The sequence below is a fragment of the Anabrus simplex genome, chromosome 4 (genome assembly GCF_040414725.1).
Source record: "Anabrus simplex isolate iqAnaSimp1 chromosome 4, ASM4041472v1, whole genome shotgun sequence".
NCBI classification, from domain to species: Eukaryota; Metazoa; Arthropoda; class Insecta; order Orthoptera; family Tettigoniidae; genus Anabrus; species Anabrus simplex.
The window spans coordinates 118,286,921-118,303,846 of NC_090268.1; the positions used below are offsets into that span (position 1 = coordinate 118,286,921).

A 16,926-nucleotide genomic window follows, 5' to 3' on the forward strand; every position below is an offset into this window, starting at 1 on the left:
CGACGCAGATTTCTAGCATCTAAGTATCTCCTCAAACGACTTCTAGTGCTCTCCAATAACCTTCTACCCAAAATACAATTACTCGCTCAATCATTCTCAACACCTATCACACATCCTTGCCGAGCCCCTGCCTTAATTTGGGCATTTGAGTCTGTCTCCCCTTTTAAATCTACTATTATTCGTAGTCATGTGCTACCATACTATTCTGTGGCATACGACGTGATTCAATATACTCCTACTATTATTCATTCTAAAGAATCTTCTTTTGCTATGCTCCCTTACCGGCTTTCATTTTTTCCTCTACATTCTAAAAAAAGTTCGCATTTCATCCACTAATGCCTGTCCCAATTTTTGTACTGATGGATCCAAAAATTCTTGTGGTGTCGGCGCTGCTTTTTATTACGAACAGACTCAGTATGCTGAATTGTTTCACTTATCGTCCCACTTTTCTATTTTTTCGGCTGAACTCCTTGCCATACGACAAACATTACTGTACATCAAACATTCATCCATACAATCATGGGCACCCGCAGGATCTTTTCCAAGGGGGGGGGGGGCACATTAACAATTTTCTTGAATATAAATACCAATATAACGTCAGCAACATTAAATTGTTTACAGAAATTTGCGAATATAACAGATGCTAGAGGACTGTCAGTAAGTTCAGTTTATGAAATAATCTAGTATGATATTAAACAATTGAACATCAACTTTTTAGAATTCCAGGGGGGGGCAAGCGCCCCCTTTGCCCCCCTTGCGGGCGCCCATGCATACAATCTGCTAATATATTCACTGACTCTCTCTCCGTTCTCCAAACACTAAAATCTAACAAGTTTACGCTGAACTGGTATGTTTATAATGTCAAACACATCCTCTTCAATTTACACCAGTTAGGTGTCCAAATAACCCTCATTTGGATACCTGCACATAAGAACATACCAGGCAATGAACGAGCCGATCGCTTAGCGAAAGAGGCTTCCCTCTTATCTACAACCCCAGCTACATTTTCTGTTCCAGACACAGATTTCATATCTCTCCTCAAATCACAACGACAAATATGGCAAAACACATGGACAACATCTGCATGTCAGAAGGGCAAATTCTATCATAGTCTCCAACCCATACTACCTACTACTTTCTGGTATCAACACGCCACCTACACTCGTCGTCATATCATCAATATCATACGTCTTCGCTTTAATCATTCCCTTACACCTCTATATAAATTTCGATTTCGCTTACAACCACATCCCCTATGTCATTGTGGATCTGTAGATGCTGATATCAATCATCTCTTTTTTCAATGCCCATTGTACAACTCTCCTCGCCGATGCCTGTACTCCAGCTTAATACAATACAATTATCCACTCCCCTCGTCAATTGCATGTTTCGTATACAAGCCCTCTGCCACAATCATACGTATCTTAAATCAGTTCTTAGATCACTCTAATTTACAACTCTAACCCCACTTTCCCACAATACATTGACACTACTTACATATTTCATCATATTCTCATTTGCCTCCCGCCCTCCCTAACGCCTCCTCTTCAACCAAGACACATAGCTACCGTTTATTCACATCTCCCCCTCCACCGATCGCGTGTACATTTTCATTGATGTTCATATCAACACAAGGAACTTAGAATACTCTCGTTGCCTACGAGATATACAAGGCCGGGAAGTGTGCGCTAGTTCTCAGCATAAAAACCGTCCACAACCAGGTTCGTAGTACCGCCGCCAGATGTCTCGACATCTTGCTATAGTTTTCATGTGCTGTAGTGTATTAACATATGGAGAAAAGTGTTTTTAATATGTTTACTTATAGATTTCACTTACCGTTAGTGTTCAAATGAACTCGAAGTAAATTTCATATACTCTATAAAATATGCTATATCGTACTGTAAGTCCAATTCGTAAAAAAAAAAGGGAGAATAATTGGAGTTTTCAATCATTTCCAGCCGATCCAGTTTTAAAGGAGAAGTGGATAATTGCTACATCCGGACGGGGGTAAGGGGGCAAATTAGGTTCGCTTTGGTCGCCTGGGACGTCATCCAGAGTCTGTAATTTACATTTTAAATATTGAGACTTCAGATTAAGGGTTACAGATTCATTAGATCACTTCACTGCTTCCGACTACCGCATCAAAAGACACCAATTAGGCCTATGTTGGCTTTTCGAATCGAAGAAAACTAGAATAACACTCCTCACTAAAGATCCCCCTGTGGGTGGGGGCGGTAGAATAACACCCACGCTATCCACAGCCTATCGTAAGAGGCGACTAAAAGGGGCCCCAGAGGCTCTGAACTTTGGAGCGTGGGTTAGCGACCACGGGAACCTTAGCTGAATCCTGGCATTGCTTCCACTTACGTGTGCTAGGCTCCTCACTTTCATCTATCCTATCCGACTCCTCCTGGTCAACCCTTGTTTTTTTCAACCCCCACGGTATTAGGTTCCCCAGGCCTAGGGATCCTTTCATTTTCACGTGGTCCTTGTCTTCCTTTGGCCGATATCTTCACTTTTTGAAGTGTCGGATCCGTTCATTTTTTCCCTCACATTAGTGTTATATAGGACGGTTGCCCAGTTGTACTTCCCCTTAAAACAATAATCACCACAGCCACCACCACCAGCACCACCTCATTGAAGGAAACCTCCATTACGAAGCCATGAATTCAACATGCGTGGAGGAAACGTTAGGATCCCTTATCATAGATGAAATGGCTATCAAGCCCAGAGTACACTATGATCGTAATCCTGATCAGCAACAGTTCTGGAAATAGGCCTACTTGATGAGACGCTCGAAGGTAAGCTAACTAATCAATTCGCGATTATTCTATTTTCTTTCAGATGTACTATTTTTAATAGGCCTAAAATATCTGGAAGTTTTTTTGCTATTGGTTTTACGTCGCACCGACACAGATAAGTCTTATGGCGACGATGGGATAGGAAAGGGCTAGGAGTGTGAAGGAATCGGCCGTGGCCTTAATTAAGGTACAGCCACAGAATTTGCCTGGTGTGAAAATGGAAAACCACGGAAAACCATCTTCAGGGCTGCCGACAGTAGGATTCGAACCCACTATCTCCCCAATGCAAGCTCACAGCTGCGCGCTCCTAACCGCATCTTAGATGCTATTGATATTAAGAATGACACCATGCCTTTTCAGAAAAACCTGTCACTCTTGAGTTGTCTTCCTTGGCCATGATATGTGGTTATCTCGTAGGAGTTGCGGAAGAAAATTCCAACTGTCAATCATGCTTGGGACAGATATCCTCGGCCACTACTGACAGTCCATTGATGTGCCTCATTAGGATGAAAGATCGTGGAGTATTACGCTACCCCTCAAAAGAATTTGTTTACTTCCTGGAAAATATGTTGAATTTTACGCGTCACTCATTACGTTATATGGGAAATACGAATTTAGTTAAAAAACTTCACGTTTTTTTTTGTTCCAACGTTCATTGAGGTATTCAAATGTGACGAGTGTGATCAGAGGGTACTGACTGCAACTCTCATTACAAAACTTTTAAAACCAATACTCTACAATGAAGCTCATACAATTAATTACAGATGCTCATGACTTGCAAAAGAACTTCAGGACAAAGCCTTTTTGGAAGATCTTAAAAATGTGAGTGATACGAGCAGTGGTCATGGTAAGTCATTTTTAATGTATTACTTTTATTAATTATCACACTTGACTTCGCCTAAAATAATTCCAAATACCACTTAAATTTGCCTTACTTTACATCCAACCACTCGAAATCACATTTAGGTGGTCCTAACTTCATTATTTGTAGATTTTTACGTCTTTAGAAACCAACATGTACTATTAATTGAATGTATTTCGCGCGAGCAGCATAGCAAGATGTCGAGACCTCTAGCGGACGTTCGTAAAACTACTTGCGACCCCCATTTCTACCGGTCCACTTCCCGGCCTTGTATATCTCGTAGGCAACGATACTCTACAGGTAGGCCATTCCGGGGATGTGTGCTGCCATTGGTCAGCGGCTTGTGACGTCATCGGGAAGAACACAACTGCGGTCTGTAATATTCTCTTGTATTAAATGCTGAATGCAAAGTAATATTTATCGTTTCTTTTGCGCTTTCAAACTGGAATGTTTTTCTTTCTTGACTTGGAACATATATTTAAATCATGAATATGTTTAATGAACGAGAGAAAAATAGAAAATATTTATCGTAGGGCAAATTATAGTGCATAATGTATGTGCCAGCCTCGTAAACCTTAGTTAGGCACGTTTTTTGTTAATAATCGTATTACAATGAATAGGTAGTTCTTAAAATTGTTTTAACACATTTCTTCTTTATCGGACAAGACGGATGTGGATTTCGCAAGGCTATCCTTCCACTATCTGCAGGCTACCACGACTTAGCAGGCTACGGCGCTCAGTAGGCTGTATTTGCCACGGTAGGTTTTAAATATCCTTCAAAATTTGAAGTTAGCGACTGTCACCGGCTAAAGCTTATTTTTTTAATGTTAAGGCAGGAAATGTAATCAATGGCTGTTAAGGAGATACAACCCAGAGTGGGTTCTTCTTTACTGCATTCTTCTTCATTGCTTCCCATTTGGCCTTTTTGTGCAAATGTCTCATACGAATGAAAGTCCTTGTCCTTCCATATAAGGCAATGATTTTCCTATCGACTTCGGGAAATTTCGAGTGTATAGTTGATGTTAATGTTTCCATTACTTTGCAGCACCTTGAAATACAGTGCCCGTGGAAGGAAGGAAGCAAAAATAACTTCAAACTCCATTGTCGTAGCCTTAGAGCATTAATGTGACGTCATCAGCCATCTATTGGATATATGATCGAAGGTCGTAGCCAACCACTCAGGGGAAGAAGTGAGGCCACGTTTAGTAATGATAGAGATCCGGTCTTGTTCAGAGGATAGTATCGGATCAAGACGATATATATCCGTTTTTGTTCCCAACGCGCATTCTGTTTTTCACTTCGAAAGGAGTTGGATTGTTAAAAAATATTCCGAGACCTCGAAGTCTAGAAAAATAATTTTCCAGACAGTCTGATTCAGTCTGGAAGTCAAAATGTACTTTGCCCTAATGCCTTTCACATCTCCAAAGAGTCCAATAAGGGAGTTATGGATATAAAAAACCCTTTCTGGAACGGAAGGAGACAGCTTCTTTATTAATGATGTTTGTGTAGAATATATTTAATTTCTGGTCTTTCATTAATATATCTGGATCAGGAGCGCGTTTTGTGTTGGTTGCCTGGTCTAGTTTCAGTTTCTTCGGAGATAAGGAGTCTAATACTGTTACGGCCCTTTTCCTAACTGATCTCATGTCACCGCGGTGTTCTCCGTTATAACCTAAACAGAAAAGAAAGGTATTGTGGTTTCTTAGTATGGTACTTTTTTCTACAATTGGCTTTACGTCGCACCGACACAGATAGGTCTTATGGCGACGGTGGAATAGGAAAGGGCTAGGAGTGGGAAGGAAAACCATCTTCACGGCTGTCGACAGTGGGATTCGAACCCACTATCTCCCGGATGCAAGCGCACAGCTGCGCGGCCCTCAACCGCACGGCCAACTCGCCCGATATATGTTACTATTAATAACAAGCATTTCAAGTCTGAATGTAATTTTAAATTTAAAAACATCAAAATAAAAGCCGAGATTAAGGAAAGTGAATATGACTTACTGCACTAGCCTCAGTTTCATTCTTCTTCTTCTTTTTAATCCCATACCCTCCTGGTTTGGTTTTTCCCTTGGACTCAGCGAGGGATCCCACCTCTATCGCCTCAAGGGCAGTGTCCTGGAGCTTCAGACTCTGGGTCGGGGGATACAACTGGGGAGAATGACCAGTACCTCGCCCAGGCGGCCTCACCTGCTATGCTGAACAGGGGCCTTATGGAGGGAGGATCAGAAGATTGGAAGGGACAGGCAAGGAAACGGGAAGGAAGCGGTCGTGGCCTTATGTTAAGTACCATCCCGGCATTTGCCTGAAGGAGAAGTTGGAAACCACGGAAAACCACTTCGAGGATGGCTGAGGTGAGAATGGTACACACCTCTACTCAGTTGACCTCCCGAGGCTGAATGGACCCCGTCCTATTCCTCGTACCACTTTTCAAATTTCGTGGCAGAGCCGGGAATCGAACCCGGACCTCCGGCTGGTAGTTAATCACGCTAACCACTACACCACAGAGGCGGACCTCAGTTTTATTTCCATGCCAATTCGGTATTTTCTGGGATGGAACAGCGTCCGATTTCTATATCTTCCGTATTGGGAGACCCAGTAATTCATTTTTCAAGTCTCGTTCAAAATCATCCGAAAGAAAATGTTCTGAACATATTCTTGCATTATCGATATTTATCTTCTCCATTCGCTTGCACCGAGCTACCTATGTATTTTGGAGTGCCTCATTCTTTGAGAATCGATGGTAAACTATGACCTCAGTTTTGCAACCAATATTTTTACACAGAGCAACGGCACAGTTAGTTCTATTTTTACTCATTTTACTTAAATACGTAGAACACTAAAGCAACCAATCGCCTGTTAAATGAGAAACGAAGTGTTTACACCGGCAAGTTAGATTTTATAACATATACTTTACTATTTATCACCCACAAACTCAATACAACCAAGACTTCAAAGCGAGTGGCGAGTTCAAAGCTCACTGTATCTTCCCAGTGACGTCACGTTAGTCTTGACTCGTTTGCCACCAAATGCGCGGGAAGCCGGAATACACCCCCCTGGATATCAACACACTGTCGCCCCTCTTCATCCTTTGTTTACGATTTCACTCTATTTGTATGCTCGAAGATTTCACTGACACTTTGCGCTCTCTACATCCCCCATATACGTTGCTCAGATATTTCTTTCCATCTGTCCAAAGTCCTACACTCTCACATATATCCACCCCTCCGTCGTTCCACTGCCCTCTCCTGCTTATCCCTTATATGTTGGCCCGGTGTGTATGTTTTGTAGAAGTCGCTGAGACGGCCACTCTAGCGTGAAGATTAGTATACCTTGTGTCCCTGTGCTTTTCCTATATCTCCTAGTCTTGTATACGTATTTCCTCACTCTCAGTTGTATGGGTGATACGTCTTTTCCTGAACTACTTCAAATGCTTTGAACCCATTTTATGAGTCCGCTGCATGGTCTACTTCCCTCAATCTTCAAGTACTTCGTACTCAGAAAACATTGTAAACTGCATTGGTGTACTACTGTATTGAAATTGTGTGCGCGTGTAGAACTAGTACAAATATAATACAGTATTGTGTCTGGGTGAAATAACGAGCCCAAATCAACTTCACGAACAGAACAATCTTTGGCCGTCAGCTGGTTACCGAAGGACAGTTCCGCTTCGTAGGGTTTCCGTATTTGTATTCTTTTGCTGTATTGGAGTTCCTTAGTGAATTTATTGAATACTAAAAGGCGCGTCTTGGGCTCCCTAGGAGAAAGCAGTAATAGTTAACCAAGGTCTTGCTATTTGGAAGAAATGGGTAAAGTTCTTTTCATTATATTTGTCATGAATTAAGAGTAGTTCCGATGCCTAGGCACAGTTGTTTACTTTAACTAAAAATAGTCATGGCATCCATTCACCAGTATTTTCGAAACTTGGTCGGGTGTATTGAATAACAGAAAACAACTTGTGTACTATTTTGATAAAGAAACGAAACTACAGTAGGATATAAAGCCCGTAGAAATATAGGTTAGGTGCTCACTTTTTGGCACAAAGTTTCGAGTACAGCGGTTTGCCTGTTGCAGGTTCTTAAACGAGAAAGACCTATGTTAGTACATTTATTGGTACGTTGAAGAGTTCATTTTCGGTGCCTTTACCATTTAAGAAAAGTCGCCACTGAGGATATCTTGAAACGGTTCCTTCCAGGGTGGTCACTTATAAATTATAATTTCCAAATTTGATGTAGACTGTCGTAGTTATTTACTTGGCATTAACGAATTGTGTGCCGGATATATGGTCAGTCAGTTAAGCTGAAAATCCTTAAGCCAGTGGATCACAGTGGGTCTAATTCCATTTTCTTAACAATCTCAGTTTCCACTCTGTTACTATCAGCTTGTAAGGCATGCCTTCACTGACAGAGGGCGCTCCATTTAGGTATCCCAAAGGCAAAAATCATTCTCCTGATGTCTTGCCAACCTTTTCATAACTGTCTGCGGACCTAAGGGATAAGTGACTTGTCTGTGAAGAGAGCAGATTCTCTGTTCATATACCCTTAACACACCACACCAACAACCACCTCAGAAATGCACAATTATGAATACATCCCTCCACATAAGGTAGGCACCAGGAAGGGCGCCCAGCCATGAAACAGGCCGAATCCACAAGTGCGACATAGTTTGCACCTGTGGCCCCACCAGGATGTGCTGCAAGTAGTGGAAGATTAGTTTTATGGCATGTTGGAAACTACAAAACTGCTAGTATTAGCCACCCTCCTCCACTAACCCACCTGCTCTTGGAACTTCATTGTGGTTTAAGGCATCTTTACTTGAACAAGCTTACAAACTGCTAAGATGATTTGCAAAATTGTAATAGAACTCATATAAACCATTAGAAGGGCATCTCATAGTAATATTGTATTTTAAATGGAGGACTGCCTTAAATCTTATAAATCTGATGATTGAAGAAGCCATACAAGAAACAAAGTTTCATGATCCCTTTTAGAAGTATGTGGAAAGCCTTATAAATAATAAATTATTTTTAAAAACACCCCTAAATATAATGAGAGATGCATTAAAAAAGAAGTTATACCATTTTATTTGGCTATTTTCCAAGTTATACATAGAGATACATCAACTCATCACACTACCATCCACTGCAGAAACACACAATAGGGTTGGCTTCAGGAAGATATGATGGATATTTTAGATATAGGAGGCTAAATGGACAGTATTGCTATTGACCTATCCATGGGATATCGTGGAAGATTACTGACAAAAATAAGGGCTATTGGACTAGACAAAAGAGTGATTGAATGGATGGCTAATTTTCTAGAAAATAGAACTTGGAGAATCGAGTAGGTGAAGTGTTATCTGGTCCTATAATGTTTAAGAGGAGGGGTCCCACAGGATAGTATTTTTTTGGACCTTCAGAGGTGCCAACTATTATGGATTGTCCGTAAGTAATTATTATGGATTTCACGTCATTATTATGGCATTACGGCCAAAGGAGAAATTATTACGGAAAAATACATTATTATCAAAAAAATAATTTTATATGAAAATTTTTTACATTCTTTTCAGCATTACTGTTCAACCTTCGTGGTTTTAGTGCTTGGGAGTTGGCATATATACTTTCACAACACTTGTGGGTAGCCAAAGGAAGTGATCTTTTAAATTTATAAAAGTGATCTTTTAAATTTATAAAAGATCACTTCCTATTGCCACCCATGAGTGTTGTGAAATTAATTGTGAATGAAGGAGCTCTACTCTGTTCTTCTCGACTATAAAACCTTAAGTAATGTAGTATTTGCAGCAACCTGATAGTAACTCTCCCACAGAAGCAGTTTTCAGTGTTGATAGGAAAAATTAGACTTTTCAAGCTTGCATTAAGCACATCTACACTGGAATAGCATATGATTAGGAAGAGGAAAATGTCATCACAGGGGGGCAGGGGGGAAGATGCTTCAAGAAAACCTACACTGAAAAGCTGCTCATCGTTGTGCGAGTAATATCGCATATCTGACAATGACGAGTTGCTGGATGCAGAACAAGCTATAAAGGATTTTTATCACAGAACTAACAGGCCATGTGCAAATTTTACTGTGTAATGTGATATAATTAAGAACAGATTACTGTCGAGATGTGCAAACGGGGTGTCATTGTCAAGAGGAGAGAAGCATGCTTTGGGTTTAACACCATTTTCTGAGGGGGTGGGGGGGATTGCTAATAACCCACTTCAAAGGTTGGTACCTCTGGACATTTTGTTTTCTTATATATAGGCCTCTGTATTATCGGCACACTTTATCTTGGTGCATTTACACCCTAGTGCTGAATCGGTCGACCTCGGCAATCTTCGAGATTCGTACTGGCAACCTTTGAAACACAAACTATGAATCGCTTAAGCATCGTTGCGAGACATCTGGCGTACACTTTATGTACTAGTACCGTACTGTTGTTGTTTACACAGTAAAGGCAAATGATAGAATTCATTATAGGAACAAGATTCTCATCGAGAAATGTTATATAATGTGTATGTGACACAGTTATTGGCTTAAAATAATAACGGTTTAGAAACTTCATATTGATCAATCATATTCTCGATTCAATTCAGATTTCATTTTCATTCAGTTGGCAGCCCAACCGGAACAGCTCCCTCCTTACTCCTCACTCCGTACACAAATGCACCAAGATAAAGTGTGCCGATAATATATGATATGAGTAAGAACTGGAGCCCATCACAGATATTATACAGAAGAAGAGGATCTTCTTTTTGTCACATTATGAGGACACCAGAAACCAGATTACCTAGAAAAGTTATAGAGAAACTCTGGAATCTGAAGTAACAAGTAAAATGTATTAAAGAAATTAGAGAGGATATGGAAGAACTAAAAATAACACTGGATGATTTAAAACAAAACAGAAAATTTAGAGATACTGATAAACATCAAATGTTTTAAACTAGAAATAGACAAACAACATACCATGAAAAGATATTTACAGATGAGGAACGACAGAAAAAATCAGAACTAATGAAAAGATACTGGGCAATTCAAAAAGAAACTTACTGAAGATGATGACCAGAAAATGATTGACTGAAGTGGTCCAGTAAAGCCACAAAAGCAGAATAATAATAGTAATAAATTATATGACTGGAATCAAAGGCTATTTGCGGATGATGTTATACTGTATAGGGTACTAAATGAGTTGCAGGATTGTGAGCGACTGCAGGGGATTTGGACAATATTGTGAGATGGACAGATGGTAAACGGGATGAAAAGTCTAGTTGTAAGCTTCATCAAGAGGACAAGTCCTCTCAGTTTTAATTACTGTATTGATGGTGTGATAGTGACCTACCTCATAGGGAACCATGTAAGGCTACGTCTGCACTGGAGGTGGCCTGCATGGGTAGCTGCCTAGATAGGTGTGTAGATAGGAGCTGTGTTAGTTGCTCTCAAGACGAGGATGACTTAAAATGTCCCTGTTGAAGTTAGGAAGAAAATTACTTCTTATTCAGAATTCTAGTGTGAAGCACAAACTGTTCTACTTGCATTCTTCTTCTTGTTGGGTACATGAAGTAAATGAGCGTAGGTCTGTGAATGGGTCGTTTAATCTTCTCTACAAACAGTTACAAAATCATCCGGACACATTTTATCAATATTTACAAATGACTACAGAAATGTTTCATATTCTGTTTACTGAAATTCAAGAAACACTGCAAAAGCAGAACACCAACTATAGGAAATGCGTATCACCCAAAAAATGACTCATTGTCACTTTGAGGTTAGTAAAAGACCAAGGTATCCTTTTGTTTTTATTACATACTTTTTCATTTAAAGAGAAAATGCGCATTAGTTCAGCTAAAAGTGAACAAAAGCCACATAAAAGGTACGTCAAGTACAAAAACAAGTTCACATTTCTACCTGTATAGAAGCTTGGATAAACAGCCCAGTTCGTTCACTAGGATAGTCGCTTAGCGACTACCCACGGAGCAAAGCCAAGCCGAGCATTTGGTGCGGCCACTTCCATTCGTTCTTGGGAGTTCGTTCGCCTGGATGAATCACCCTAGCAAATCTCCACCATCTAGGCGCTAAGCAAGCCACCTCTGGTGCGGACATAGCCTAAGTAGCTAGATGTTAATATAAGGAATGATCTTCATTGGGGTAATCATATTACTGAGGTTGTTAAAAAAAGGTTACAGATCTCTTTACATAGTTATGAGAGTATTTGGGGTTTGTAGTAAGGATGTAAAGGAGGGAGAGCCTTTAAGTCTGGTAAGACCCCCTAATTTGAGGATTGTTCCAGTGTATGGGACCCATACCAGGAATACTTGATATGGGAACTGGAAGAGATCCAAAGGAAAGCAACACGATTTGTTCTAGATGATTTCTGACGAAGGAGTAGTGTTACGAAAATGTTGCAAACTTCGGGCTAGGAAGACTTGGGAGTAAGGAGAAGAGATGCTCGAGTGTGTGTCAAAATCAAATAACACTTTGCCAGTAAGTAGCAACAGTTGCTGTACAGCTTTATTATTTTCAGTATTCTGAACACTTGTCCTTCATCAAGGGTCAGATCAGCAAGTGATCTGGCTCTTGTGAGATACCACAGTCTGAGAGTTCATCGTTGTTGTTACTGAGCATGTTCCACTTCCTCAGGTTGGTCTTGCAGCATGGAACTTCCATCCACAGCCTGTTCAACGATTTTCAAATTCCAGGTGGCAAGCTGTGACATGGTGTAATTTTCTCTGACAGAGAAATACTGACTACTTGACTTCTGCTTCCGTATGTTCACACGGGCAGCTTCTTGTGCCTCTTTGAGGGCTGGTACTCCTGTCAAAAGCTGCTTCAGGACTTTAGTTTATGTTGGACTGGTTGATGGTCAAAAAGTGGATGTCCCGAGTTAGTTTCTTGCTTTTTCTTCCAGATGCCATGGCTGCTATTCTTCGGATAGGAGGTGGAGAAATTCCAATACCAGACACAATCCTGGAAGTCTTATTCAAAGCTATATATTGACCTCTTTAGAATGTGAAGAAGAAAGCCAAACTGGTATGTATTCAACACCCAAGAAGTACAATCAAAAGGCTGAAGTTCTGAGAATGGTGGGGTGAACCCCCATGTCCCTGTTAGAAATTTTAGTATGTCATTGCGTGAAGATACCTTGCTCAGAGAAAATTACACCATGTCACAGCTTGCCACCTGGAATTTGAAAATCGTTGAACAGGCTGAGGATGGAAGTTTCATGCTGCAAGATCAACCTGAGGAAGTGGAACATGCTCAGTAACAACAATGATGAACTCTGAGACTGTGGTAACTCACAAGAGCCAGATCACATGCTGGTCTGACCCTTGATGAAGGAGAAGTGTTCAGAATACTGAAAATAATAAAGTCGTACAGTAACTGTTGCTGCTTACTGGCAAAGTGTTATTTGATTTCGACACATGAATGAATGAATGAATGAATGAATGTTCCCTGTCAGAGAAGTTCAGAGAAATCAAAGAGAAGTTAAATTCAGATTATTCTAAAATCTAGTGGCTGAAAATTTGTGGCACAAATTTTATCTTTTTCAATTTTTCAGGACCATAGTTCTTCAAAGTGTTTAAATATTCCCTTCAGTTTAAACAAACCCACTGAACAGAACTGTGCGATTGGAAAACAAGGTTATAACAATAGATAATCAAAGCTTATGCACAAAAACTGCTGAAATTATTTCTAATCGGACATCATTAGCCTACTTAGGTACATTTCTTTATCTCGTGGAAAGTTGAATACGATACACTTCAATGCTGTCATTGATTTTCCTTGCGAAAATATACCAAACACACTTCCCCAGCTTTACAGCTCATAATAAAAAAATTAAAAACATATGTTAAAAAACTCATGAGCAGCAGGTCATTCTTCTGAGCAACAAATGGTTGCATCAGCTGAAACTGCTTAAGAGTGCTAGTTGTAGCTGTCGCCTGTTTTAGCGCTGAGTGTGTGGTATTGGTATTGCATGATATTTGCAAGTACTATTATAGGGTTTATTTTAAACCATTCATGGGCTTCAGAAATTGTTATCCGCATGACTGAAGTGACACTTCATTAGATAATTGAATAAAGATACATTTCCTAGGATATATGAGTGAATTCTTGTGCAGAAGAATCAGCATCAAACTTTGTATACCTTGTCCACTGCTTTAGTCTTCCATAATACTGTAAAATATTTCTTACCTCACTCTTCAGTATACATTTGTACAGTACAGTACACCTTTGCCATTAAACTTACATCGTTCTACTATGTTATAAAAATGATGAGCAGCATTTTAAGTTAATTTGTAGTGAGTGGCGGTGGTGGCGATCGTTTTAAAAGGGTTTGATCCTGGCCCAGTCTAGTAGTATTTGAAAGTGTTCAAATAAGTCAGCTTTGTGTGGGTAGATTTACTGGCACATAAATAATTCATGTGGGACTAAATTTCGGCACCTGAGCATCTCCAAAAAATTAGGGGGAAAAAAAAGAGTTAATAAAGCAGATAACATTATTATTATTATTATTATTATTATTATTATTATTATTATTATTGTTGTTGTTGTTGTTGTTGTTGTTGTTGTTGTTGTTGTTATTATTATTATTATTATTATTATTATTATTATTATGTTGTTGTTGTTGTTGTTGTTTTAAAAGAAGGTACAACTGTGGGCACCATCCTCTACTTACAGTAATCAGAGGTGAACGCGGAAGAGGTCTGTATGTATGTTCAGTCCGTCAGCGCTAACGCTGGTGGGATCCTCAACAGCTCTGCAATCAGCTGTCACAGGTGGCCTAGGCATCACAGAAGAGGTGTATTAGGGAAATGAGGAGTGAGGTAGTTTACCGTTGCTTTCCTCACCGAGCCAAAGTTGCTATTACATATCAGTCTGCCAGGACCACTGAAATGCATACACCAACAGACTCTATGAGCAACATTTTCACACCATTCATAGCAGGGACTGGCTGCTTAAGGATTAGCATTACTAGCATCGCTCATACCTCAGTCACTTTCATATTGTGAAAGCCAAGGATAAGACAGTGACAGATCTATGAAAGTAACAAAATTGCTCTAGCCTATACCAGAAGACATAGTGCACTGTAAACACTAGGTCCTGCCAGCAAAGGCATGGAAGACGTCTGACACTTCGAAAATTGAAGGTATTGGCAAAAGAGAGAGGGCATGAAGGGCGTGAAAATGAAAGACTCTAGACCTTGAAAACCTAATACTGTCGGGGTCGGAAGAGAAAGAGCTGACCAAGGGAGGTCAGGTAGGAAATGTTAAAGCGAGGAGCTGACAGAAGTGGATGTAAGGACAGACTCGACTAGTAAACCCGTGGTCACTAACTCACGCTCCCAAGATGAAAGCCCCTGGGCCCCCCATTTTTTAAAAAGTTTGTTGAGATTGTCATTTCAACTTGTTACACTTTTATTGGCAAAGTGTAGATAAACGTCCATATAGTAATTAGCCGAGAAATCTCTACGCTGATGTGCTCCTTCCTTTTGGTCATGCTTGTAATTAGGGTCTTAAAAACTTGAGCTGATCGTTTTTTTGGTGTCTGGAAATTACATGAGATCTTGAGATCATTGATGTCCCATTACAAAAAGTGAATAAACTTACTTAATGCTTTTACTTTGTTGTAATTTTTCTGGTTATCAGAATATTGTGTATTGTGCTACTACCTCCAAAGTTACTTTGAGATTGGTAGTGATTTATTTTTCTACATTCAGATAAGTCATAGGATTCGGACGTTACTGAAGTATGGGCATTTTTATTTTTCAGCACAACCACCACCAGGATGGAATCTCCCTAGCAACAATATGATTGCATCAGAGATTGCATGGTCTTCTCAAGGTATGCTAGAACTCACCATTACAGGAAATCGTATTGTAGTAACAATTTTCTTCCTTCTTCTGTGTGTAGGTGTTTATTCAAACTTCCTCATTGTTAGAAATGGTCACTTTTCTATTTCCTGTGATATATTATCACATTGGAAACAGCCATATTTATATGTGCTACTCTCCAGAAATTGCAGGATTTTAAAGGTTTTTAAAGATTTTTTTCAAGGCTATGGAAAGTAATGATTGTACAAAATTTTGGAGTAATTAAAACTGTCACACTTTCCTCTACTTAAAAATGAGTTTTAAGTATCATAATATAGAAATGTATTTTATATAACTTTACAAAGATAAATTCTACAAACAAAAGAAATATCTGATGCAGCTCCGGATGTCTGTCAGGATTATACTTCAAAATTGGACAAATATTGAGGACACACCTACTATAACATACTGATTAAATATACAGAGTGGAACCAAGCTGGTCGGTTGGCACGGATATGCTTGTTTACAACTAGTAATTTGCTTTCCCGCCGTTCGTTGATGGCGGGCTTGTGTCAAGTTGCTGCAGGTTGTCATTTGTACACAGGAAACAACCCAAATTTTTAGGAAGTGAATATTACAGAACTCACGTGACACCAATTTAAAATTATTTCATTAACTAAGTTCACTTGATTGAAGCGTCACTATGGTCATGTTCACTTGGTGTGCAACTGTCATCCTTGTCCTCGATTTCCGATCCCAAATCTTCCTTAAGAATTTTGTGCACTTGAATTAGATATACCAAATGACACAAACAAGCCTGCCTTTCGAATACGCTCTCTTCCTGTCCACACACAAGTACTTCACAACTGAGAGTTAACGATGACACAGCCATAGATTATGTAAAAACACGGCTATGTGATCAGTGCCTTGAAAGAAGAACTCTTGACTTACGCTCATAACTAATATATTTTATTTTTACTAGAAGCATCCAACAATATTCTCGTGAACTCAGCTCGCTGAAACGGCAGCTTCTATTTCTAGCCATTGTGAAAACATGTGTCCGTGGATTATCCAAGCTCCTTCGGCAGCAGTGAAATTATGCCCCTGATGATTCTAAGTGCGGCGTCTCCAATGTGTTAATAATAATTGTGTGTGGCCATTTCTGGCCGAGTGCAGCCCTTGTAAGGCAGACCCTCCGATGAGGGTGGGCGGCACCTGCCATGTGTAAGTAACTGCGTGTTATTGTGGTGGAGGATAGTGTTATGTGTGGTGTGTGTGTTGCAGGGATGTAGGAGATATCACAAACACCCATCCCCCGGGTCATTGGAATTAACCAATGCAGGTTAAAATCCCCAACCCAGTTGGGAATTGAACCCGGGACCCTCTGAATCGAAGGCCAGTATGCTGACCGTTCAGCCAACGAGTCGGAATCCAATGTGTTAAAATACTGTG

At 40.0% G+C, this 16,926-nt stretch overlaps 1 protein-coding gene across 3 annotated transcripts in view; it reads left to right on the top strand.

The window, feature by feature from the left end:
- LOC136871677 (natterin-4) overlaps nucleotides 1-16,926 on the top strand; it is an 87,278-nt gene that overhangs the window by 28,099 nt on the left and 42,253 nt on the right. The window contains exons 1-2 of one of the 3 annotated variants that reach the window (XM_067145174.2): nucleotides 7,307-7,472; nucleotides 15,434-15,505. In XM_067145174.2, coding sequence (XP_067001275.2) covers nucleotides 7,469-7,472; nucleotides 15,434-15,505 — 76 coding nt within the window. In that variant the 5' untranslated portion in view covers nucleotides 7,307-7,468. Of the gene's footprint in view, nucleotides 1-7,306; nucleotides 7,473-8,989; nucleotides 9,107-15,433; nucleotides 15,506-16,926 lie in introns of those variants that run through there. The other 2 variants (XM_068227187.1, XM_068227186.1) reach the window with 2 other exon arrangements.